Source organism: Branchiostoma belcheri, unplaced genomic scaffold (genome assembly GCF_001625305.1).
Source record: "Branchiostoma belcheri isolate BF01 breed outbred unplaced genomic scaffold, Haploidv18h27 scaffold44, whole genome shotgun sequence".
NCBI lineage: Eukaryota > Metazoa > Chordata > Leptocardii > Amphioxiformes > Branchiostomatidae > Branchiostoma > Branchiostoma belcheri.
In genome coordinates, this window is record NW_017804065.1 from 330,746 (window position 1) to 357,917 (window position 27,172).

The window sequence follows — 27,172 nt, forward strand, 5'->3', positions numbered from 1 at the left end:
GTAGTCCCTCAGTAGATATTTTCAACAAGAGTTTCGGGCACCCTTGTGTCCAATATCCGCATGAAGAACACTCGGTTGATGCGTTTTATCCCGGCCAGCGTCCAATACAATCTCCATTATTTCCAAATATATTTCAGGTAATGTGTGCAGGCTTAGTTTTATATGCGTTGGTAGTCAATGTTGATGAAGCTGCCATATTTTCTGCAAAGTGGTGGAGAGTGATGACAACCCTTCGGGCTGCACTTTTGTCCAAAATGCTGTGCCTTCCCTTCTGGCGACGTTGCCACTCTATCGGCGTGATTGGAGTGCGGGTTTTCTTCTCTCCCACAATTTTCCCAGCTCCTGCGGAATTCCCCCGCTGTGAAGATCTCGGGCCATTAAAGATAATCTGGGCCAAAATGTGCCAGCGTATTACTATGCATAATGTGCCGGCTAGCCCGTGATATAGCTTTATGATATAATGACACCTTTCAGCACGGTTCTGATGGGAAGGTAAACACGCTTCCCATCGCATTTTCATCCGGTCTTTTTACCACCACATCACTTACCCACAATTTGGAAGGCAGGCCGTGACGTGTGGCAAAGATGTGCGTAATCCTCTGCACCTTTCCTTTATCCCCCGCTCATTATCAGAATTTTGGGGCTCTGTATTATTTTAACCCAGCCCTCCCCTCAGTTTGACATACATTTGTCATTATCCCCCCTATGAGGCACTTTTAGGTGCATGAGCTTGAAAGGGTTTTACTTCGGCACTCTACGGGGAATTGCGCTTGCACGTTTTTGGACTGGTTGACAGTGATAGACAGTGCCATTTCAATTCCCCAAATTCATTGGGTTGTACGGCACATTTATTCTGCCAAATGTCCAAACTCCAAATGTGTTTTCTGTTTGTTGTTTGCTGTTGCGTGTTGCAGAATAATCTGATCGGCAGAACTTCAATCTGTTTGTTATAATAACTGTTTTCTTTGAGAAAGAGAAGTGGGAAGTTTCTGTGGCTGAGGGAATGTGTACTGCCTTGGATTGGAGTAGGTATTGTTTGGTAAACTGCCCCAGGCAAGCTCCAGACAGAAAGAAAAGATTGGGTTACTTCCCCAGACATTCTTCAGTACAACAGTTGTATTGAATGACTTAATTGTAGACTGCCTGTCAGTTTAGAGCTGGAGGGTTGTGTGGGCTTGGAACTGGTACCGTTCCAACAAGGCTGGAAGGTTGTTTACGATTTATCTTTTGAAGCAAGTACACGTGTAGATAAATTGATATGATCTCAGGTGGTGTTTGTTTTTCATTTCTTAGAGGGAACTGCCCAGGTTTGATATATGAAAAATGTTGTGCACTGACCCTATTCCCTTAAATCTTTATTTCATTCACTTTTGTTTTTTGAAGATTGGGCGGAAAGAAGAATGCTTGTGAAAAGCCCTCTCCTCAGAATACTAATATAACAATACAATAAAACAATAAAATACAAAATGGATGACAGAAAACAACCAAAAAAATAAAGACAGAAAACAATCGTGAAATCCTATAATATATATAGAATATTATTACAATTTCGGGAGTACAAAAGTTAAACCACTATGTAATAAGGAACATACTCTTCTGTAGCATTCTCTCATCGTGTTTCTGTAAAATACCCTAAAATGAATTTCAAGCCCTGTGTAGGGGGTAGAGCTATGGCTAAGGAGGTTTCATGTACAGGGTGGCGGCCACAGCTGATGCCACCAGCCCTCCAATATAACGTCCGGCAGAGTCCTCTCCATCCGGCAGAGTCCTCTCCGGTTGCGCTGTAATAAAATAGCCTTCATGCACGGCCAGTCAAGAATTAGACCCAGAATCCAGCCTTTGGGGGCATTCAGAAGGCTTAAGTCTGAATATTATCCCGGCCCAAAACGTGCAAATTAATTTCTGTGGCTCGCAGGTTGGAGAGGGATTGTGAGAGTAAGATCTATGGTCAGATATCTGAGCTTGTCAGGCTGATGTGTTGCTGCTTTGTTCCGCAAAGGAGAAGTCATGTACTGGTCCAGACGGGTCATATTTGCTGGTGATGTAAGGGACATTTGGAATGGCCAGGTACACATCAAATTGGAAGACTCTTCTCGCAAATTATCTCTTCTACAAGTCGCAAATATCCAGAATCAGATTGAACGACATTTTGATTTTTTACTTACATGTAGTTCAGTATAGGCTTTGATAAGGGAAATTTGCAAGGGCTAAATACGTATCAAGTTTGAATTTATTTTTGCAGATTATCTTACATTAAAAGTCGTGAATCTTCAGAATCATTTCCTGAAAATGTGATACTGTGATCCATACAGTACGCCAACATTTTGAAGGGCCAAGTATACATCCAATCGGAGGTTTTGTTATTCCAGATTGTTTTATGCTGTAAGTCGTGAATCTTCAGGATCAAATTTTGATGTATTTTTGTAGAAAATCATGATGCTCCTATCACATGGTGCAGTTCAGGCTTTTATTAGGGACAGTTGGAAGGGCCAATGAGATATTTGTCAGATTGGAAAATTCCTTAGGTTATCTTATATGAAAAGTCATGAATCTTCAGGAGCAAATTTTCCTGTAGAAAAGCATGGTACTGTGACTCACAGCACAGTGCAGGCATTGATAAGGGACAGCCTTGTGGGAGCCTAATCTAAGCATTACAATTATTCTGTCCCCTTTGCAAGGTAAGACCTTTATCAATATTATGTAGATATTAAATCTATAGCCAGCAAACGTTGGGAGTAAGTCTGATTTCTCTGGAGGAGACTCGGAATGCGCGGCTCGGCAAATGATATTGCTGTCTCCTGTGGCCCGCACGGTACGCTACATGAACCTGGAAATTGCTGCCGAACGACAGTACACGATGTTTTGTGGCTGTATCGGAACGATGTACCATATCATCCATTTTCAGGAAGATTTAGTCCCGCAATGGAAATGCTCATCGGTGCAGGGAAAGTGATGAACCACGTGGAGATACAATTATTATTACTGCCCGTGTGCTGCAGATAGGGCTCTGGCCAACCCTACCCTACCTCCCAGTACATGTGGACTCCATCTATTATTATCATCCACCGTGCAAACCTGAGCCCCAAACCCTTCCAATGGGACTTCTGTGCCTGGCAGAAAAAATATCCAATTGCTCAGTCCAGGCCGATCCCAGATAGACTTATCGGCTGGCGAGCCGCTGCTTTCCGTAGGTATCCCACAATGGTAAAAGATTGCCGCTGTCCACCTCGATAAGGCCCATTAAAAGGCCTGGGCCCAGCCCTGAATGAGGCACCAAAATATCATTAGTGTATGTATTGGACTGTATAGAATATCCCCCGTGGTCGTGAGTTATCTTAACAGTGCGCTGAATTCGGGGAAGCCTTCTGTGGCGTGTGGATGTGGGAATTGCAGAGAAAACGTTCCATCGCTAGTAGTTATGTCCATTAGAGGGACATGCTAGGGACATTATAGCCGCATCGCCCTGATCAGCGATAGTATTCATACCATAGGAGGAATAGTAATTGAAACGTAACGCAGGAGGAATTGTAAGGATGGAATTGAGGTGCGGGGTCTGAAAGGATGGTTAAAGGGAGGTACGGATGTAAGGCAGGTTGCTTTAAGTAATGCTCGCACCGCAATATTGGGAGAATAATGTTGTTACGGAAAAGCGTCAGAAGGGGCAGGGCTCAAAATACCACTTGCATATGCAGGTTAGTGCAGGCAAAATTGGAGTTGTGCAGGTATTTGTGATATCTACCTGTACTGGGCTATGTGTTAGCTTTATGAGTGTGCCCAGATTTTGGTTTGCTGTACTGATTTCACTACCTGTAATGTGCAAAACAAAGATCTAAAATGGTTTATAGCAATATCCTACAGCTGCTGTGAAAATGACAAGATCTAAAAAAAAGAAAAAGAAATGATTTTCATAGGTCCACCTTTTTTTGGGGGGGACTAATGCAAAAAAATAGATAGTGCAGGTAATATTTCTCTGGTGCAGGTAATTTTGAATGTTACCTGGTATTTCGAACAGTATTACGGAAAAGCGCCAGAAAGGGGGACGTCTCCAGAGCGTCTGTGGTGCCCGTATGCTCCGCACGTCAACATGATGGAACTGCTGTTGCTTGTAATTCTGTCACAGCCTCCCGGCCTTCGGACAATGTTCCAGAAAAGGTGCCTGTGAGCTCTGGCTCAACAGTTCGAATGCGTTCCATATAGACCCTTGTGTTGTGTTAAAATACAAATTTGTACCACGGGACTGAATGGTTACTGCGTTCATGGTGCACTTGCGGTGAAGAATTTGAGGGAAGAGACTGACAACTACATGTAGTCGCATTGAAAATACTACCAGGCTGTGTGGAACATATATAGAACAACAAGATTTCATTTTCAATGCTGATATTTCATACAAAGGGTTCTGTTAAAAGAGTTATTCATCTAGATTAATAATTCAAATGTTTGGCCTTTTCCCTGTTTTGTTAAATTATAATATGTTTTTACTAGCATTAATCTAGTTTTTGGACTGGTTAGTCTGTTAATACTTTAAAGGGTTTTGAATTAGTTCATCTTTCCCTTTCATGCTAGTTTTGCTAGAAAATGAAGTGTTAAGTGCTGAAATTCTGCCCATATATACATGTACCCATACCATGTTTTGCATTCCCAGAAGTTTTTACACGCCGGTACTCCAGGTCTTTTAATTTAGTTCATTGTGTGGCATGTATGCATCAAGTGTCCTGAGCCTGTGGGTATGGTGCAGGTGGATTGTATTTCGCTTGTTTTCTCCTGCCCAAATCTGGCACGTGTAGTGTACGTGCTTCCCCCAGTGTTTACACCCAGTTGACAGCCCGACTGGACAGCCTATCAGGCTCCCCCAGTGCAGGATAGCATTGCCACTTATGCTCTTCATTATTTGCGGATCAATAACAAGAGTCTCCCTCTGCATTTTCTGCATGTTTTTGCAAATTTTCATGTCCGTGAAATATAGCGCATGCCTGGCTGTCACTGATAAAAACTGCCTTCCGCCTTTATGTGCCTATTACCGTCACAATAAATGTGTGCGAAACATTCTCATCTCCGAGGAGTGTATCGGAAAATCGTTCCCGATAAACAAGTTTGCCCAGAGAGTTGTAATGTAACCATCCCAGCATAAGTTAATTAACTAATTCTCTAATCAAATGATCTAAATGACTAGGAAGCTATTAAAGGCATCCTTTATTGATTACTTTTCTCCATCCTAGGCGACAGGACGACTTGAATTGCCTGGCAGGAAAAACCTTCACAACTTTGCAGGAAGTGTGGTGGAAAACTGCAGCCTATCATGATGTTGTCAGGTACAAAGGCATTACACTGTAACGTTCGATTGGCCATTTAAGAACCGTCAATGGTGCTAGGGTGGCGCGTGGGGGGGAAAACGTTCCTATCTAAATAGGAAGAGACGATTGCCTGCTCACCAGTCACGGCCGCCTGGCGGTGCGGAGGGAAGGGATAGTTGTTGACCACTTATCTACAGTCTGCGACGTCCTTCCTTATGTTTTCGGTTATAAGATCAAGATGTGGCCCCCTCTGGATTTTGATATTTCTGGAGGAAGTTGGTGTACTGATGGACGGGTGTGTAAATGGGTTCTGAAACCATGTATGAAATGGGCAGCATTGTTGAGACTAATTTACCTGCGGGGACAGAGCCAGATAGATGAGGAAGAAATGTGCGACAACTGCCCAGCCGCCCCGCTCTCTCTTGTGGCATCGATACCTTAATACATATTTCATGTGGAGATGCAAGCGGCCTCTCCAAAACCCCTGATATGGTATTAAGGCGGTATTAAGGTTTTAAAGTGGGAGTCCTTCAAAGAGCAATTAACCGGACGCTGTTGGTTTTTCGGTTATCAGATGAAAGTTTTGTTAAATAAACCATTGGGACAGATTATAAACACTAGGATATACAGGCAATACCAAAAGCCTCGCTTCTCAACTGGCCGTCTGGCTTTTGTATATGGTGTTGAGAAGCTCTCAAACAGCGAGAGGTGTATATTTGAGCTATTAATACCTCAAGGTTAGTGTATAATTCTGCATAATTTGGTGGGAGTCCAGAGAAGAGGCTACAGTAATGGCTTTTGGGCGGCTGGATTTATGAGGTGGTCTTTAGTTTGACTCTGGGCCACTGGTTACTGGGTGGAGAGTGATGCGAGTGCAGCAAGTTTCCCCCAACTTGGAGAATATTTCATCCTTTAGGCTGCCTCATGTATTACAGATCGCGGTATATCATACCACAGTCCGAGCAAGCAGAGACCCGTGGTACAGAGAAAAATGTCTGCTAGCGTGAGATGTTTGAGTGCGTCGTAAACATCTGTGCAAACTTAAACACTTACAGTTTTCTTCTAAACAAGCTAGTAAAAGAATCACTCTTTTCATACCTTCTTGCTGTTAGGCCTCACCGATTTATTTCCTCAAGACATTTTTAGGTGAAAATACAGCAAGACTTAGTGGACATTAAAGCAGAGGGCAAGGAGGAAAACCATAATATGGCAGTATTCACTCTATAAAACTGAGTGCACCAAAGGCATAAACCAAGTCTTCGGGCATTGTTTTCATTCAATTTTTCCAGATAAGCATATTTTTCAAAGTATGAGAACCAACAAATGAAATTTGCATTGCCTTAATAAGGATACAAAAGTCTTTCCCCCACTATTGATATATAATGGTGTTACGACTATACTTACCCTTATGTCAGTCACTGTTGTATTCTATATATAAGGTATTACGTACAGGATTTCATTCATAGTTTTCATACATTCATACTATCAGCTCTGTACTGTACACTCTTGTTATAAAGTGGTTTTATGACCGTATACTTACCCTTCTTTACGTAACCAACTTTTGTATACACAATTTCATGTCAACCATATACTGTACACTATTGATATAAAATGGTTTTACGATTATATACTTGCCCTTCCTTTATAGTCAATGTATTCAGGATTTTTCATTCATACATGTTTTGTGTACATTTGATCTGAGGAGTGGCAGTGGATCAAAGTCTTATTTTCCCCAGTGCAGAGGAGACAGGTATCCCGAGCTCCTCTGTGGGTTGACTCTGTCCCAGACCCTGCTTTGATCACGCTTGCTTGATTCCTGCACAATCAGGCATGATGAGGTAGACTGGTGTTCAAAAGGCTCTTTATTTTCCTCAATGTATCCGTACCAAAGAACGCGCCGTGCCTTGCCCATGAACAGTGCCCGCCGAACAGGTGTCTGGACGCCACTGGTAGCGGACGTGAAGCGTTACCGTGAAATTTAGGTATGCAAACATTATGTGATTGTCTCTATCAGACTTCAGTTGGTTGCTGGAAAATAGTCAGAATTGATTTAATTGGCCAAATAGACTGATGTTAGGCCACAGAAGTACACTTTGCAAACCTCTTCGCATATTATTCAGCTATTTAGGCAATTTTACTGTTTAGCAGCAACCCATTAGAGTCTGGTAGAGGCTACATATGTGTATGGTTGAGCCAGAGCCAAGCTGAGTAATGGTTACTGGTAGAATGTACAGTCTCTTGTTTACGTAGATGACTAACAACACATGACTAACAACACTATCTCATCGAGATTCTTAGCGATGTCAATGAAGGTTATACCTCCAGCTACAACTTTATCTAATGCAAAGTAAATCACGCAATGTGATGATTTCACTAACGACTCTGATGTTTTGCAGTCAGTGATGAAATTCCGCTATCTGAAACCTCCGACGCTTTAGAGAATTTATCCAGCTGCTTGATTTATTTTCTATTATAAAACTAAGTCTCTTAGATAGTACTTTAAGAACTCACTGACTTTTGAGTTGTAGTGAAATAAGTAGTTGCTGTATACTAGCACTTCAGGAGAGCAAGACAGGACAGACATTTATCTGAAAATGTGCCTGAAAAGTAAAGCTGACAAGTAGGAGGATTTGTCTGTTATCTCCTAGACTTGGAAACTTAACCAATATATAACCCAATCCATATATCATGTGGACTTCATGTCTGTGTGCAGACAAGTTGAGACGCACAAAACTGTCTGGATGTCTCTCAGAACAGAAGAGATTGACAGCTGTCAGACCTATCAACTGTGTCAAGGTCACTGTCTAGCACTGCCGCTAATGTCCTCCACATGTGGGAGGGGGAACTCCCAGTGATAAATGGAGTTGCCATGGCAACGGTCACATGAGAGCCCTCTACAGACCTAGGGAAGAAGTGAAAGCAGAGTTTACCCGATTTTGCACATTTGTTTATACCAAGAGAACTGCAATGCGTTTCTGTATCGGCAATCATTCGCATTGAAAATTAAGGTAAGGTGGAAAAGTTGAGGACTTCAAAGACTGCAGTGTAGGCTGAGGTGACAGAGTAATTTGTTGCTAGAAGGTTTTCAAGATTGTTGTAGTAAGAAGTCTATAATGTAGACATCAGGACTATTTGAAAGGTTTGGCAGGGGCCGTTGTCGTGTTTAAAATTCCTCTCTGGCAATAGTGTTTTGCAGGAAGTATTTAGAAAAACAGCCATGGCAGGTTTGTGTTATGTAAATTATTCCATTCACATGGACCCCAGTGGCAGGGGCCCAGCCCTGTGTCTGCCAGGGGGCAGAATCAAATCAATTACTTCCACATAGGTACGCCAAGCAGAGGTTGGAGGGCGAAATTGTTACTCAGCTATTTGCTTACTTACTACTTCAATGGTTGTTGGAAGGTAATAGCCTGGGATCCAAACAACTGATTTAGCAGGCTGAAGGTTAGATTAATACTTCATCAAAAACCCAACATTTGTACCATTTGTACCAGTGTAAAACTCAAAAGTGTTACTACAAAGTTCAGGCAGCCTATATAGTCTGAAAAGTTTCTCACTTGAGACATGACTTGGGATCTTTCATTGTTTTATTGATCCTTGAAATTTAGCTTCCTTCAAAAATTTAGCTTCGTATGTTAATTTGATTATCGCAAAACATCTGTTAAACTACATGTATGTTATACTTGTGTAATGTACCATGAACTGGTACTGTTTTACTTTGGTCCACTTGGGAAGGATGCCAAGACAACTCCTGGAATCTGATCCTCCCACCAAAATGTTTTGCAGGGATTGAAATGGGCTTATAGGTGTTACTGCCTGGTGAATTGTAAGTGTTATCAGTAAAGTTCTACTTTACGTCACATGAAAATGTATTTGAATTTTTACATGTCATGAATTTACTCTTTCTTGACATCAACAAGAAGTCTCTGGGAAGTGTAAAATATAGTATATCTCAATAACACTGGAATTGTTTAAACTTTCGCAGTGGTTTTATTTCGCAGTGACCTCTCCACTGCAAGCTCATGACACTGTTAATATGTCTCCCTTGCATGACTACTGCCCTACAGAATTGTTTCAAGGGCAAATTGAAACCTCCTTTCCTGCACTACCATGAAATAAAAACCACAATGAAAGTAAATGAATCTATGGTACCATGGTGGAAATGTTGTCCCCCAAACCTTGATACTTGTGTCTTTTGTTTCTGGTGTGTGTGTAACAAGTAGGTGAATGAATGTGCAATTTATCTGTTCATGTTACCACCTGCTGAAGACAAAACTAAGAAAGTCTCGTGGATGTGATTGGCCTCACCTGGTGTTCTCTTATTGGTTGAGTACATGAAAGTGGTTCCTTTTTAACCTTTATACATTGAAGTAACCGTTTTGCCTACCACTTCTCTATTGGTTATTGGGTTGGACAGCTAAATTGCCTACTTGGACAGGATTTTCAGCTGTGTTTCAATGCCAGCGTCCTTTCTGGGCAGTGACAATGTAGCTTTTGTTGTCCAAGTTTGTTTATAAATAGTTATTTATGGGATTCTTATGGGATTCAAGAGAATAACAATTTAATGAGAGATGGCAGACTTCATCCTCTTACCCATATTGCTTTGTGACAACTCCAGCCCCTAAGACAAAAATAGCAGTACTGAGGATATGTGGCAATGCTGCATTGTGTATATTGGGAGTTACAGAAGCACAGACAGACGGACAGACACACAGACAAACCAGAAATACTCCTTCACTCCCTTGGGTTAGAGTATTAAGGGTAGAAGACAGACAGTTAAAAATCCCCGTTGGGAAGCTGGCTCAGTATGTCTGCTTGAGGCCCAGGAGTGAAGTTTGTATGTTATCTTGGCCTTAGGTAGACATGCCTATGTGGACCAGCTGACATTACTTACGTTAAAACACCTATTATGGTAGATGTTTAAGATAATGTCAGCTTGTCCACAAAGGCATGTTTAGCTTTATCATGTCTGTCTATCATTATATAACAATCTCCATGGTATTATGTAGACTAGAGTACATGGCAAAGTTGTCACTATATATATATATATATATAGGTAATTATGTACATGTATTTATGATTTGTTTGGTAACAGTTACGGTAACCATAAACTGTAGATTTGCTGTTGTGACCATTATATGTCACTAAAACCATTTGATAAGATTGTAAAGATATGGCAGATAATGTAGTTGTCTTATTGAATTGAAAATTATTTTTTGGAACAGTGCCAAATTGATTTCAGTATTATTGCCTATTGCTCTCATTGTTTATCCTTACTTGGCAGATGTTGCTTGACTCTAACTGAAACCTCAGCCATAATTACATGACCTAATCCTTCAGTATTGCATCCTGGTACTTGTCAGAGGAAACATACAGTCAGATAAAAGTTGTTTCCTCCTGTCATTTATTGTTGTAAGACTGGTGAACCTGCTATCAGCAGCCCTTGATTAGACTAGTTACCTTATCTTGCTGAACAGTTTGGTACCTGTCAGTGTGGAAGTGTTATGTGTGTTGTCATGTGTCAGGGCTGCGATGGCAGAGCAGGATACAGCAGAAATTTGTCCCTGTCAACCTGCAGTTCTACTACCAGTTTTCTATGAGAAGCTGCAGAGCTAGTTCTTAGTGTAGAGAGTCAGATTTGTATCACAGTCAAACCTGCCCAAGAAGACCACTCAGGGAACTGATAAATATCTGGTCAATGTGGACAGGTGGTCGCTATAGACAGGTTTTGCAATGGGAAAAATATCTAAGGCTCCAACAAAATATCATATTGGTCCTTATGTAGTGGTGGTTACAGGTTTGACTGTATATTATATCTGCTGTCCTTATTTTGAAAAGTGATATTTTGGCTATCCAATTACAAAAATATATACCACGTCATAAGCTAATGAGTGATGGCAGACTTCTCCCTTACCCATACTGCTTACAAGCCTTTCAGCCCTATTAAAGGACAAGCCCTAAGAAAAATATTTTTGAATATGATGAGGTCGAGTCTATTTGTAATTAGAACTTTATCTGATCACAATTCTTACCACATGGCAAATATATGTATCTTTATATCTTTCAGCTGAAGCCTTCACAAGGCAGCTCCATGATAGTCCCTGGGGTAGCTTTGATGTAACTTTGAATGTTGATCGCTTTTGATGCAGTGGTTCTTGGTGATGGTTTCAATGCCAGATTGCTATAATTGGCAGGAAGGCAGGAAGTCAGAGATTTATACAAATTATGTACAGGCAAATCACCCCATCCAAATAAGGGAGTATAGGGCCAGTTTATTGTACATCACCTGTATGATTCCTATGTTTCAATCACATGTATGTTTCCCTAGTCCACACACTTGCAAGTAGCCTTTGGCACAAACTTGCAATATGGTATTCTTATTTCAGTTCATGTTCTGGAGATGAAAACATTTCTGAAAAGTGGCCAGCAGGCCAAGAGTATTTCTTGTATGAACAAAAGGCTCAAACAAACAAACATTTTACATGTGCTCTGTGTTTGTTAGGCACTCTCTTAGTTTTGAATTTTGGAATATATTTATTAAGAAGCTGTAGACAGGCTACTTCAAAACTATTAAACTGCATGTGTTGCTGTGGCATGGAAATTTGTGCGTGAAAAAACTAGACACTGAATATAAACATTATGCTCAATGCTGCTGACTTCTAATGATGACAAAGAGAAAAAATGTGATGTAGGAAATACTTTAAAAGTGACTGCACTGCCTGTATGTTTTGAAACAGCAGAGGTCTTTAGTAAGTCTTACTCTTCTCCATCCTACTCTCTTAGAATGAAGGAAATCTACTTCATTCATTTCATCTATATTCTTCTTATAAGTTATAGTTTTTGTTTTGGTTTTTACTTGAGGTCCTCATCATCTTGTCAGCGATGGATGAACATTGTCATTGCTTTACTTTCAAAAGCTCAAAATGTCCTTCTTTTCATATATCTTGGACATTCCTGCCCTGGCTTTGAAATGTGACAGATATGTCTCAAGGTATCACATTAAAATATGAAAACCGCACGCGGACGCCAACAAGAACATATACAGCCAAAGCTTAATGGTGACTTGAAGTCCACATCAAAGCCTGGGTGATAGCCAAAGACCCGTACTTCTTGCAAATCTCTGGTGCAAAGGTAAACTTGTGGCCAGTATGCAGGATCATGTAGCCGGGAGCACTTGCAAAGGCCTTAACAAGCTCCCTAGGGCTGCCCTCATGTCAGACACAATAAGTGCAAGAGGCCCACTTGTCAGAGCACAAGAAAGTCTATGATTCAGTAATATGCACTTAAAGCACGCAAGGGGTTCCGCAACAGAATGCAAAGGCAAATATTAAGTGCCTGCTGTCTCAGGTTCCTTTAAGAGAATTACGTCCAGCGAAAGTGCGGCAATAAAGTTATGAAGCTTAAGTATGTTCTGGACAACTTTGCTGAAGGCAGTCGCTGTACAGTTGTTGAAACAGTTCACGGTGAAAGTAAGTTGTCAACATACTACAGGACTTGCTAATTGGAAGCAAGGTTCCCAAAATGAGTCCATGGATCGAGTCCATCCTTGAATTTGAAAATAATGAGTTTGGACCTCCTTGTTTGAGACTGTTGTTAATGAGGCCGGTGGTACAGCTAGAAGTTCTACTTGTTTGATGGAAAATATACCTTTGGGAATGGATTTATCATGTTTTAATGCTGCTTGCTATTACTGTACGACAATAATTCCTAAATGTATTTACTACCGGTAAGGCCATAAAGTTCTTAACTTATTGTTGAGACATTTTTCCCCTTTGAAACTAGAATGGAATGAAATAAAGATAAAAAGACTTCTTTCTTTCACTTTTTGATAGCATACTACATTGTATCTTTCTTCAAACTCAGTGCAAGGATACATCATGATTTGGAAGAGTAAGAAAATTATATTCTGTATTTCATCTATCTACAAAGTGTCTTCGCTCTTCTTGAATACTGTATAGACAAATTTACATCTAGTTTTCAATTATTGGTATCAACTATTGTGCTTTTTTGCCCCCCTCTCTCTTATGGATACTCTTGGGGTAAGCCCTTCTACAAGAAAACTTAGTTTGTTCCACCTCTGACTTCCACTGTATTTATGACTTGATGATGACATTCCATCAATCATAACTCCCTGTCACGCCAACCCAAGCGGGGCGTGGTCTCACGTCCAAGGTCTCGTCACCATCACAACCACCTCTCCCTCTCCGGTGCAGGAGGAACCCGTCCCACCTAATCACAGTTGTCACCAACTCACAGCCTAAATGATGTACTGCCCACCAGCGCAGTTATTGAGTTTGCGGAAATGCCAAGACGACAATGAATCACTTCCCGGTACCTTTTTCTCATTACTTGGTTTACTGTAGCAAGGAAATCCGCCGGCTCTCTAATTGGCAGCGGGTAATTATGTTGCTTCCACCAATCAGACGACACCTATTCATCATTATAGATGTATATGAAGGTTAAGTAGAGCTGGGATAGCCATGAATCAACTTCAGTTTCATTGCCTTATTATCTGGTTTGTGCTGGGATAAGGCTAATAGAAAGTAGCTGCAGCTGACGGTTCAGTTGTGTCCTCTCCTCACAAAAGCCAGATCCCAACCCTAATGGGAATCTTACAAGTGTCAGCAGCTCGGTTTATAAATTTCCCCTTGATTGCTGCTTGGTGGAAGTTGCCAGAAAGTGGAAATACCTCGTTAAGTGCCCATTAGGTGGATGTCGTCGTTCACCGTTAAAAGTGGTTGTCGGGCGTCGCCCCTCGGCTTCCGGAGGACACCTGTGTTCTTGAGAGAACCAGAGACAACTTTTGTCCGGAACTTTTCTTTCCCTTGTGCCTTGTAAAATCAGGTGATCAAAACTCTTGTTGGAAGCTAATCAGTAAACTGTTCTCAATTACATGTACTATTTGTTTTTATTTTGATTTCCCAAAAACTGAAACTAATTTCGTACAAAAATTGTCAGATAGTTTCTAAACTTGTTGATACTACAATGAACTCCCTGCATTAGATTTGGTTAAAGACGACATTGTGTTCTAAACATCATCACTGTATGAAGTAGACTTAACATGCACAGCTGCAAAGTTTACTCATAGTCATACATGTAGAATGATGGGCATGAACACTTTCCCAAAACTGCTATTTCATTCAGCGAGAACATTTTGGATTCTCTATGCTCACCATTTAGTGGAAAGTGGGCCTACCCAGACAGTTTTCAACAGTGCCTTGTTATAGGTGGATGTACAGCTGTTAGGTTTCTGTCACAGTTTGTACTTTGGGTTTAAACCTGAATCTGTTACTGTTAGGTCTGGTGGCTGGGAAGTTGTTGTTGGCCAAAGTGGCACTGCTTCTAGATATACTAAACTTAATTTTACTTACTTACCTAAATTGTATATTAAACTGAATCCAGTATAAGAAACTAGCAAACAACTGAGTTGAGACACTGTGCCAGAATGTTTCAAAAATTTGTTTTTTGTTAGAATTGTATTGCCAGCTCAGAAGTAATCTTTGGGATGGAGCTGTTGAGGAATTGTAGCCTTTATTGGAAAATATTGCCCATAATTCTTGTTATGAGCAGATTTGGCATCCCATTCCTATGTATCTGTGGAGTCAGTAGACAGAAGATATATAAAATTGACAGAATCAGATGTTATTGAAAATATAAATTTGTTTCCTGGTTGTTTGGACTGAAAAGTGTAGATGTGACTTCTAGACTTCAAAGAAAAGCTGTTAGCTGTTACTAAAGATGGTTTTTACAGCTGTTGCAATTGGTCGGAAAGATGAAAATTGTGTACAGTTATCAGCTAGACTTCCTATAAGGCATTGGTTAGGAATTGACTCAAAATGGCCCAAATGTTCAGACACCAGGGAGTGACTTAAACCTTTTAAAACTCTATTAATATTAGTTTGAGAAACAAATTCCTTGATTGCTTCCTATTTTAAAGTATTTATAGTGTTTACACATCCAATCACAACTGAATTATTCAGTGGCAGTTAAAATAACAGCTAGAAGCATAACACACTGGAAAGCTAAGGTAAACTTTTTATTTTGAAGACAAAGCCATTTTTGCAGTGCATAGCCTTTCCTGTTATTTTCATCATATGACGATAATTAAGTTACAAGTTCAGATTTATAACTCCTACAGTTATTGGACAGGAAGAGATTATATCAGGATGTATAATTGTGCATCAATTACCCGAAATAAAGTTATAACCTCTTCCACTCTACGTCAGGGCACCAGTCCAGAGACGAAAGTGATAATAATTTGTCAAACTCCACCGTAGAATAGAATGATGGTTTTTCATTACTGCCTTTTCATTACTTTCTGGCTTAACAGTGGTAAAAATTTGTATTAGTCTGTCAATGTAAAGAGGGCCTTGTTGGCAGTCGGAACAATATTTCACCGTCACTTATAATCAGTGGCACAGTCTGTGTATAGTGAGGAAAATGAACAGCACGACTGCAGCAAATTCAGTTTGCTTGTCTGGGAGATGATTAATGAAATATGTATTTCAAATTGTCTCCCGTAGAAGTAAGTCTGCGCCGCGCTAATAAAAAGACATTAATGCGATTGAATCCATAGGTATATTGCTTCGGCAGTTGCCTGCAGCGACCGTGTTACTGATCGCTCTGTTAGGGTGACACTTTGCCCAGCCCCATGAATGAATTTCACAGCAGTATTTATTCAGCAACTAGGATATCCTGTCCAATTCCTGTAATTCCACCCATTTGTCTTTTGTCAAGGAGCTACGCGGAATTGTGCCTTTGCAGTAGAGACGGAATAATCACCTTTTTCCGTCGGTAGAGAATACAGATCCCTTCCCTCTAGGGGAAGACAACACAATATTTGCTCCAGGCACGAATTAATGGAAATGCAATTGCTGTGCCAGATTTGTGGCGCTCTGTTCCTCTTGTTTGCGGAAGCGATATTGTGTGAGCTAACAGCACGAATTTATAGAACACACAATCACCCGATTAATTTACTCCGTTGTGCCGAGACAATGCTGATTGTAAAGAATCGCGTAGCTCTTTGTCGGTGCCTGTTATAATTGTGATGGTATGTTGCACGGGAACATATGTCATCTTTTTCCAAGTGCCTTCACTTTGATTAATGAGTAATCCAATTACCTTTTAGATATAGGACGTTCCTAAGCCTGGTTGATGCCTGTAAAGTACAGCAAACTGAGATACTGAGGCAGGGCTCTTGCTTTAGAGCTCAGGATTTTACTGTAGTAAGCTTAGACAAAAATGATGTAATAAAAAAGTAGCATCTAAGATCACACCAATTTGTCTACATTTGTACGTGCTTCCAAGTATAAGTCATGAATAATCAATCTTGGGATTTGCCTTGTTTTGTTTCAACATCTTGGATTATAAAGCGAGGTTGTTAACACTCCTGAAAAGAAGATTTTTGCATGTTCATGATTTTTTTTTTGCTTGTTTGTAATAATTCATTGAACAAGTGACATGCATGTATAGATTAGCTTGATCTTTGGTTTGCAGGTAATCATATGTCTGAGCAAAAGTTATTAGAATTTGATCCCCCTATCAGTTTCTTGCAAACTGCAGGTGTTTGTTTCTTCATGAATGTCAGTAAACCATGTGATATCTGAACTAGGTAAAAAGCGGAAACAATAGTTTAACTCCTGGTGTATGTTCATGTACAATGTAGTCCCCTGGGTTTCGTATCAGGTATTATAGATGTACTATAACTAACAGGCTAGAGTGTTTTCAGACTATAAGAAGTGATGTTCGGTGCCGTATTGATCGGTATAAGAGCGTATTTGTCTCACATGAATCGGTGATAAGAAATCCTGATAGATTTATTGTACACTCCATCAATAGCACAATACATCAGTGATTTATTGAATGGGAATTAGAGCTTGCAAAAGACTTCACTGAGATAAATTGCGCAATCAACTCGGCTGTCATACTTAGGTAAGCTATCACTGCTAAGCAATCAGTTTTGTCAAATAGTATGTTGTACTTTCTATGTATTTAGACAATCTACAGTACTTGTAAATTTCTGGTTACTGTTGTAGGAACTTGTACAGGTGCGTTTAAGTGGTGTCTCATGGGGGTGAAATTAGCAAGGAACATATTCTGGATGATCGAGTCTCCCGGTAAGTCGATGCCAGTGGTTACTACAACTTCCTGGGAGAAAGGATCATCTACAAGTAGTGTTTACAATGTCTTCTCCTTCAAAGGGACTTGCAATCGACTCACAATGTTTTAAGAATTTTGACCATATGAGCAAAGCTAGATTCAGCAAAGCTAGATTCAGAGCAAAGCTTATTTTCATCTTGGGTTGAGTGAGGAAAAAGGGGATTTCCCAAAGGTACAACACAAGGGCCAGCCCGAGATTCAAACCTTTAGATTCTACATGTAAGTCAACAACCCTAACCACAAGACTATGCCTTTGTTCTACCATCAATGTCTTTCTATGATCTTGAATTGAATATATTTGGTCATGGTGCAAGATGTGTCCTTTAGTATGTTGAAGGTTAATAACGGTTTCTGACAAGATTCTGGCCAACTCCATGTCTACCCTCCCAGTTCCATGGCAGATAGGCTTGTCATTTTCCTTTGAATTGAGAGCATCATTCTACCAAATTCAAATGGAATATTGGCTGAAATTGCTATCTGGCAAGTGTTAGTGGGTTTGGGGCATACCAGTGGAATTGCTCTTCAAACCTTAAAGCTTCAGATACCATAATGTTCCACGTGTCACCTCCTGTTTGAGAACATGATCATAGTTTCTAGTGTTTGTCTCCTTTTTTTGCCCGACATACAATGTATTTGTTGACTGTGTATCATTAATTTAAGTTGATAAAGGTGAATCCCATTAAACTGGTTTTTGTAGACATTTACAATTGTAGATTGTGTGGATTCCTACTTAGAACAAGACAATTAGATTTGAAAATGCACACACACACACACACACACACACACACACACACACACACACACACACACACTGACAGACAATTACCAAAGATAGTAACTGGAAAACTTTATTTCTGGATTATAGGCCTCTGTACCTGCCAGCCCCACCCCTCCCTAAAATTGGTACAAACATAAACTTTGTTTGGATCATTCCATTTTGTGCCTCTGTGGGGAGTCTAACATCATGTTTAATGGGTTTTTCATCAAGTTCTCTGACCTTGACCTTTGATAAACACATTATTTATAGCATGAGTAATGGTTTCATATTGCAACACATATTAGCTATCTGTATCTGTATGGACTTTAACTTAATATGGTAGGGCTTCTCCCTGGTACAGATCTGGTGTTTTGGAATTAAGTGCACTTGGTAAGTTTAACACACCTCTTTGTTTGTGTTGTCAAAAGTATGGATAACAGTTATGATTTTGAACTGTTACTAGAAAATTGTAGAGATGGCAGAGTAGAAGAAAGATTTCCTCAAGACTTTATTTTCAAGCCAACAGTTACTGCAACAAACACTTCTTTGGGAACTTTGAGGTGGAGTCATTAGTATTGCTAATTTATTCCCAAGTTACCATGATAAATGTTTCAAGAAAATCTCTACATCATTGTTATCAAGACAATTTGTAGATCACACTAAGGCTGTAGTCCTAGATAGATGCAACATGTTCCCTGACATTGCCAGGATTATGAGAACACCACTGATATCCTTGTACTGTGCCAGTCAATATAGCTTTGTCATAATAAGATTGTCTTTGACACTTCATATCCTTTAATTCCTATCATGATTTCCAATTATGCTTCAAACAATATGAAGGTGACATGAGCCCTCCATGGGACGTTTTGATCAATCGCTTGAGGAGGGAGCCCTGCGCAACGCCTGTGACTAAACAGGGAAGATTTTGTCGGATTTCATTACTTCACCGTGGCACGGACTAATTCTTGGGATGGATAATATTGCTTTTCTGCTGCGGGAAGGTGGATACAGGTCTCGTACCATAAAAGCCGTGTGGCGTTTTATTCCCCCGGCTTTGGTACGGAGGGGATGCGATCGCTCTCATTTCCATCTTGTTCCAGACGTGTTTGTCATATGCCTCGTTTTGAAGGACAGATATGATCACGCCTCCCGTACACGCCTGGGAAGCCGAACGGCAGATAAGTCTGCGCGAGGAGCTAATCACATAGTATGCTCCGCATCAGCGGCCGGGAGTGGGTAGCTCCCCCAGCCTGCGTCTCGGTGGGTCCCCACAGTACTGTAGAGCATACGGGATGATGGTTTTGGAGATAGCCACTGATCCGTGAGGTAATATTGCATGGAGTGAGAGTGTCTCTTGGCTGTCAGTCCTGCCCACCATATATGATGAATGGCACAGCCGAGAACACAACGCTGGGAGGCCCAGGTGTGCCGGAGACTTCCCGGTCATTCCGAGTTCTGCGCAACGAACGTGGATGGAATCCAGCGGAAAAAATTGCCAAAATGATTGAGGAAATATCCCAGAAAATAAGAAATTAACAAGAAAGTTTACAAGAAAACTATGAAATACAGTCATAAAAATGAAAAGCATCCTATAGTTTCAACATCTATACACTTCAGACAGAACACCACATGTTTCACACAGTAAGAAGTGACTTTTATTTATTAAGATACCCTTAAAGACCTTATTTAATGAAATTGCTGACACATTGCACTCTTTGTGATGAAGGGATGGAAAGAATGAGATAAAGGATGTTACAGTTGCCTCTAGAAGGAAAAGATGCTCAGATTATGCTTGAACTTGGCGGCAAATTTAGTCCTCTTTTATCCGGCAGAGTTCAAGTGACTTGGGGAGGATTTTTGCATAGTTATTGCCTTGCTCGTGCTGCGTGACAAGCCTGACATTTCTAAGGTGGTCAGTTGTTAAGTATTTTAATTTCATATTTAACGCACACTCATCTTGCCATGATTGATAAGACTGTCAAACGCCGGAGCCAGTTGCGAGTGTATCGCGCAGCGTATTCGGGGTGTGGTAGACCGTGTTATAAGATGCCTGCCCCCGAGTACAGCGGCAAAGCAATCTGACATTTCCCGGGATGGAGCAAGCAGAATACTATATCTGATTGGTATTTGATCATATATCGAACATCTTGTAAAGTGCTTAAATTCAAAGCTCCTTGGGACCGTGATGTGTTTTTCTTGCAAATTTTCCAGCCCAGAGGAACCCGGATGCCCCAGGGACCTTGCAGTGAAGTAAGAAGTGACTTTTTGGGATGAAGAGACCCAGAAAGACCTTAGTTAATAAAGATGCTTCCCCTCGCAGCCTGGTTTCATCCCGTCTCCTTCTAAATGGTAATTAGCTAGGTGTTATTGATTCACCAGTTTCTGTAATTTGGTCGGATCAGGAACCTAAGCTTGCGCAACTGTTGGGGAAACTGTATACAAGTCGCGATCAATGTGGACGATCGGTGGCATATTGGAGGTGAGCAGGGATTCCTTAGATTGACACCTGTCACTTTGGCCAGGCAGGATGCATTGATTATCATTTAGACAGGATGAGACGCCCTACCTGCACAGAATGATTGATTTATGGGTGGGAGATGGTGGGATGAAATAGATATGATAGGAACCCTGCTATAAGCTGTGTAATCTCTGACTCTATGTCAGACATGTTACATGTACACATACATGTATTAAACTTTAACTTAAACTTTGTACATGCTGCTTTTCATTCTTGTACAGTACTGTACTTTCTTTTGGTCTGGCGAAATACCAAACTGTACTTTCATCAATATGATCTGGAAACAAGACTAGTGATACTACTTTTCTTCATGAGGTTAACCTTCATTCTGCTAAGGTAACTTAAGGCACCAAATTCATATTGGTTATGAGGACCCATACTGTAGTTGCCAGCCCTAGTGTTGGACTCTTAGCCAACAGGTCTGGCAAGAAAGTTTCTCGTCTATTAACACAACTTTTCCTGTCGACAAGTTTTAGTCACTTTTGAACTTTTTGCTGGCATGGTCTCCATTCCTTCTAAACTCACGGTAAATTAGCAAACTGAAGATGGCATAACGGTTAGATGACAGTGACATGAAGCAATACTCCCAGTTCTCACCTACCCTTGTTTGACAAGCCAAGCAATAACTATGATTAGCTGTAATAGTACAATGGATGTGTTTCATTATAACCACCCAACAGGTTGCCTGCTTGGTAACCTCAAAGTTTTCCTCCAGGTGTATCAGCACGCCTTAGCGTTTGCAACGGATCTGATCCCGGTACGCTTATCGTTAGATTTCCACGTTATCATCCTGCCGATCCTTGCTGCATGCCTGTCCTTCAGGTTGTTCAAACTTGGGGATGTAACACTTAGATATCGTTACAGATCAGTGCTCTGACAGGATCGGGAAAATTTAGTGGCCTATCAGAGATGGGGAGGCAGGATGCTTATCTGGCACAGCACCATTGAGGTGCAGACGTACCCCCTAACAAGATTAGCTGACTCAATGCAGCACCTGTTCTCAGGGACTAGGGATGATCCCGCTCGGGAAACGAACAGGAATTAGGGTGCTCAGGAAGGGAGATTGTGGCGTATCTGAAAAAAGGTTAGAGGGAAGGTCATCGACAATACATACATGTTTTCGTCGGCAGATTGCTTCGAGCAGGAACTTCGGGGTGTCTTACTTGTCCAGGGTTTTTTTTAGAGAGAGCGAGAGAAGTGATAGTGTCCGGGGAGGAGAGGAGAAATCAGGAAATGGATATGAAGCAGGGATGATGAATGATGAGGATGGTGCTTTTATGGATGGGGGATTTGACGTAGCCTGGTACTGAAGTAAAAGCTCTCGCTAGGCTGTACTCAACACAGGATCACCCACGGGGGAGGGATGGGACTTTGCAAGTGAAGAAGGCTCAGTGTAACCAGGAGGCTGGGATGGAGGAAAGCAGTTAGGATGATGGATCATCGTCTGCTGACTGCACCCGCCTGGCAAAACCTGGTGGAAGCCCAAGTACCAGCACAGCATTAGCTTGAGCTTGTAATCTAGTCAATAGGTTCACATTGTACCGCAAGTTTCTTTTAGTTTTAGTCCAGAAATTTGTACAATTTTCTGGCAGGTACGAAGTGATAGGGAATTTTCTTGTTGCTTAACAATCAAAGAAGATGTAGTAAAATATTTGGGTTAGGCAATACTTATCTTCTGGAAGGTGTATCAAGGTACAAACTTTCATTTTTTTAAAATATCCAAGAATCAAAATCTTGCAGCATTATAATTCATATAGTACATCATTTCGTGCCTTCATCCCATTAGTATAAACTCTCGGGTTTTTGATGATCTGCTTTTCTGGAAAGATGGCAGAGTTCTGAAGACATTTAAAGTCTTTCCACATGGTAGTTTTATCAGTTTGCTTTCCTGTCTGTCGGAGACTATAACCTTTTACAAGAAGACATAGGCGACATCTTCAAAAGGTAACACCTGTCTGTTTTGTCATCTCATCCACAACTGTGGTAAATAACAGTAAACAAATAAACGAATGTTAACCTAAAAACTTATTTTCTGGAACTTGGAATAGTATAATAAAATACCTTGAAATTTTTTGTGTTTCAAGACTGTTGAGTTTGTTTTTCAAGGCAGCACTTAACGTATTGGTAATAGTAAATGAAAAGAAAAATGTCTGAGTTTGGTGTGGTTTATTAGCTTCAGCTTCAGCTGCTATAAACATTTGTGGCCAGCTAGTGAATGTAGGTAAATTTGGAGTTTAGTTGAAGTTAGCTTTCCTGTCTATAGCACGTGCCTCACAAGTAGCTATAGCCTATAATGTTACCGTAAATTGGACTATTCAATTTGCACCTGTAAAGTTATCAAGCACTCTTTAATCAGAAACATTGTTACTTATCTTGACAAGTTCCACAGAAAGAAGTATTTGCTAAAATAAAGGTCCCCATGATTTCTGTGTATATATATACCTGACAATATCATGTCTTATGGAGAATATATTACTTAAATATTATTTTGTTGGGACTGTGTTTAAAAACGGATACATAAACCCTCAGCTCAGCCACCCCAACAATACCTCCACACCTGGAAGTAAACATACATTAAAGGGTATGATTATTGCAGTCCATAGAGGTGTGTTATGTTAAGAATCTGAGAAGGGTTAAATTGAGTTCGTTTTTGTAGTGATTTTCAAATTCAGTCCGTTTTTTGAAGTGATTTTCCTCCTTTATTCATATTTATAGAAATTTTTGAAACCATTGAAATGATTTAGTGTAGCCTAATCTTGAAGAATGTGGGAGATATTCCGGCAATGTCTGATAAATGTGATATGTCTAGATTATAGGGTTAGCCCATGGTCACGCATGGTCTGTTTTCTTAAGTGGTAAGTAAACCTGAATTTGATGATTCCAACAGATAAAGCTGCTTCATCGTAAGCAAAGGTGAAATAACTTACATAGTACGAAACAAATCAAGCAACGGGATAAATTCTCTGAAGAGTCAGATGTTTCAGATATTATCTACTATCTCTTAACAGTGACTGAGAAATAATAGTTATCGTTTAGTATGTTCACTGTAATATGCTTGCTTGATGGAGAACAATGAACAACATCAAATCTAGGAGAATTCTGGCATGATTTATTATCTAAAATTGATAAAATTAGCAAAATGATTTACGATTTGCTGTTATCGTGTTGAAAATAGGGCATTAGAAGATGTTGAATTATACTGCTGGTCAGGCTATTCATCAAACCAGACACGGTGATTATTACATGAGCTGTCATGTGGTACAACATGACTGTTGGTACCTGTATGTGGTCACTGGTAGTCATGTTGTTGAAGATAACAATTACAAGTCATATGACTGCAGTGGCAAGCTGGTTTCATCATGGACCATTGGGCAGGGCTAGGTGCAGGATATCAGAAATACCTGCAACACCCCAATCCTACCTGCACAAAACTACACATACAGGTGTTGTTTCCAGCCCTGTACTGGGACATAGTACCTCCCCTACTGCACCAGCTGGCCGGAGATAAAGCACTCCTAACAGGACCTCTGGCAGCCAGTGGAGGGACAGGCGCTTATCATTGTGTCCAGATATTAAATGCCGGGATTTTCCCCCAACAGGTTGTTATAGTGGAGCATTCTCTTATCTCGCTCCGTCTCTAATCCCAGTGGTGGTATTGGCTTTGCGATAAGTGCGAGGCTGCCAAAACGGCAGCTCATAACTCCGGTAAAAGTTACAATTAAGGCATCCCGAGCTGTCAGACGAAATTCCTGAGCGTCCCGTAATTGGAATTAGGGAGATCCCTGAATTTTCATGATGTCGTTCCAGCCCCGTGGACCGGCTTCCTGAGACTGGGTATGAATGCGGAGCACAAATTAGAGTCTTTGACCATGTAATGATGTTACAAAGAGGAGAAAATTAGAAAATTTCACTCCAGTGACAAAGACGCATCATTTGCACCTTAATTAGATAACAAATGCATCTCGCGGTTCATAGCTGGCACGTTATTACGGAGAGATGTTCAGACCTTTTCATCCGACACATTATATTGCTGCACCCCAGATATTAGTGTGATGTATGACAATTTTACAGACTTGACTTAGATAATTTACTGTAGTCGCCTTCTGCACCCTAATGTTGTCCACGGGGACACCCAACGAGAAACGCTGCATTGCATATTTATCTAGCTTGCAGTTGCTTCTGGCTTGTTGGTCAGGGAAGCAAGCAAAGCGCTGATAACATCACATTTGGATCCTTGAAGGATAATATCTTTGTTTTAATCAACTGTGGAGCTGTCAGCTGGAGAGGTAATCAACGTCTAAGTTCGACTGCCAAGCCCAGTTTTGTTCCCACAGTGCTTTGCATTGCGAAGGCTACAATTTAGTTGTTACCTTGTAGTTGTACTACTCTCTCAAAGATGACAAATTTCAATGTCCGCAATTTTGGAATATCTCGATGACTGTAATTTTTTTTGGACAGTCGGATTTGTGTGAGGGGTGATTTATTTAGTGAGAAAAATTGACAAGGCTATCATTGTTGATGTTGCAGCTAGCGGCGGCCTCATGCACTGATGACGATGCAACACGACCCAGAGCAAGCTCAGCATCTTCATAGATGGCAGAAGCCGTACTTCGATGGGAAAGTGGCGGAGGCTTATCCGGCACAGAAAGCGGACGCCTTGCGTGGACAGTGTGGGCAGATCCAGTATGCATGGGCCACAGACAAGTAAGTTTCACTAACTCTTGGCACAGGTTTGTTAGTATCAGATATTACTTACAATGTCTTGAGTTTGTTCTGAAATAATTAAATGTTCAAAAGTACAACTTTTGCAGAAATGTTGCCGTATTTGTGAGTATAATTTTTTCTGAAATAGTTTTTGAAAGCACAATTTTTGCTGAAATATTGCAGTGTTTTAAATTCAAATTTTTGCAGCAATATTTTAGTGTTTGAAATTGTGATTGTTGCAGAAATATTTTGGTGTTTGAAAATGTAGGTTTCACAGAAAATTTCTCTTGGCTAATGGGGAAAATTTTTGCTGAAATATTTTGTTGAAAAGTGCAATTTTGCTGAAATATTTCTGTTTTGTTATAGAATTTTTTTAAAAAGTTTTGTTCAAAAGTACAAGTTGTTTATTAGATATTTTTCTTATATATTACAGTGTTTGAAACTACTTGAAACAGCTTGATATTACAACCGTTGTATTATTTTTGTAGGAATGTAGTCATGAAATCATCTAATACAACATAACCTCCTGTTTATACTAGTTGAGAGCGATATATGTAAACATATTCCCAGAGTTCTAAAGTAAAGGAGTCAAATTTTCATTCTTTGTTTAACACAAAGATACAATGACAGAGTCGATGTCTTACAGGGCACAGTTGTTGTTCATTGTGTAGTCTAATCTCAGCGTATCCGTAGCTCTTTCAAATCCAATTTGGTTCAAGCTGCCTTTTTTTCCCAGACCCGCCACACTGACCAGGACATTGCTATTCTCCCCACGTGCCCACATTGTTGTGTACCCGGCGTTGTAGGGAGATTACGTTAGTGGTGCATGTCATATCCACTTTGATATATGTCCTGGGGAAGCCCGGTGTCTTTGTATCCCGACGCACAGCAAGCGGGCGGTGTATTTATACTCGGAATGGTCACCGGTACTGGCACTTGAAAGGGACAATTGTGGCGGATTATAAACGCTTGGCTGCTTGCATTCTCCAACCAGAGTGGTGTTAGTTTGTGGGCAGCCTCGTGTCCTTGTGAGATGTCCTTCATCACCAATCTCACGCCGCCTAATACTGTCCTGCGCTGAATACACCCTACCCTTTATTCATTTATCGATCGAACCTTAACATATGTTGATCGCCGCCGAATTCAGTCCCAGTCAATGGTTTCCAGATGATATTTGGATCGTGCCTCCTTCCGAAACCTTTATGTTTTATTCACCCACCTCTGCGCAATATTCAAGCCAATTTAAAACCACTTGTAAGGGAATGCACATGTGCTCTGGCTAGTTTGGATGGAATGGCTGATTGCCTTCTCTTCTTATCTATTTATTGCCTGTGCACAGCCTTAACCAATGTCAGAAAATCTCTTCAAGTCAGACCATCGGAGGAAATGTCCAAAGTAATGCCAAAGTAACTTTTTACTTTTTTTAAATGTTGTAAATATTAAAGCTCTCTTAACCTTCAGCCTGCTAAGGTAGGCATTTGGCAGCAAACGTGCATTGGTTATGGGGTTAGCAGCAGGGAGAAGATTAATTACAACCATGAAATCTAGTATTTAAATTTGTTTATGATATATAAAAAAATAGAATCTTTGGGACATTTGAATGAAGGTATTTTGTCCTTTCTTCTGGCATAGGTTAACGTGATCCCTTTGCCCACAGGACAGATATGATTGGGTTAACTCTTGTGAAAACTTCGCAGAGTCCGCCAAGTAAGTTGGACTTAATTGGTTATTAGTATTGGAGCC

At 40.6% G+C, this 27,172-nt stretch overlaps 1 protein-coding gene across 1 annotated transcript in view; it reads left to right on the forward strand.

The window, feature by feature from the left end:
• The window catches only part of LOC109478408 (fidgetin-like protein 1), a 98,452-nt gene that overhangs the window by 21,166 nt on the left and 50,114 nt on the right, over positions 1 to 27,172 (forward strand). The window contains exon 2 of the mRNA XM_019779936.1: positions 25,253 to 25,429. Coding sequence (XP_019635495.1) covers positions 25,275 to 25,429 — 155 coding nt within the window. The 5' untranslated portion in view covers positions 25,253 to 25,274. The remainder of the gene's footprint in view (positions 1 to 25,252; positions 25,430 to 27,172) is intronic.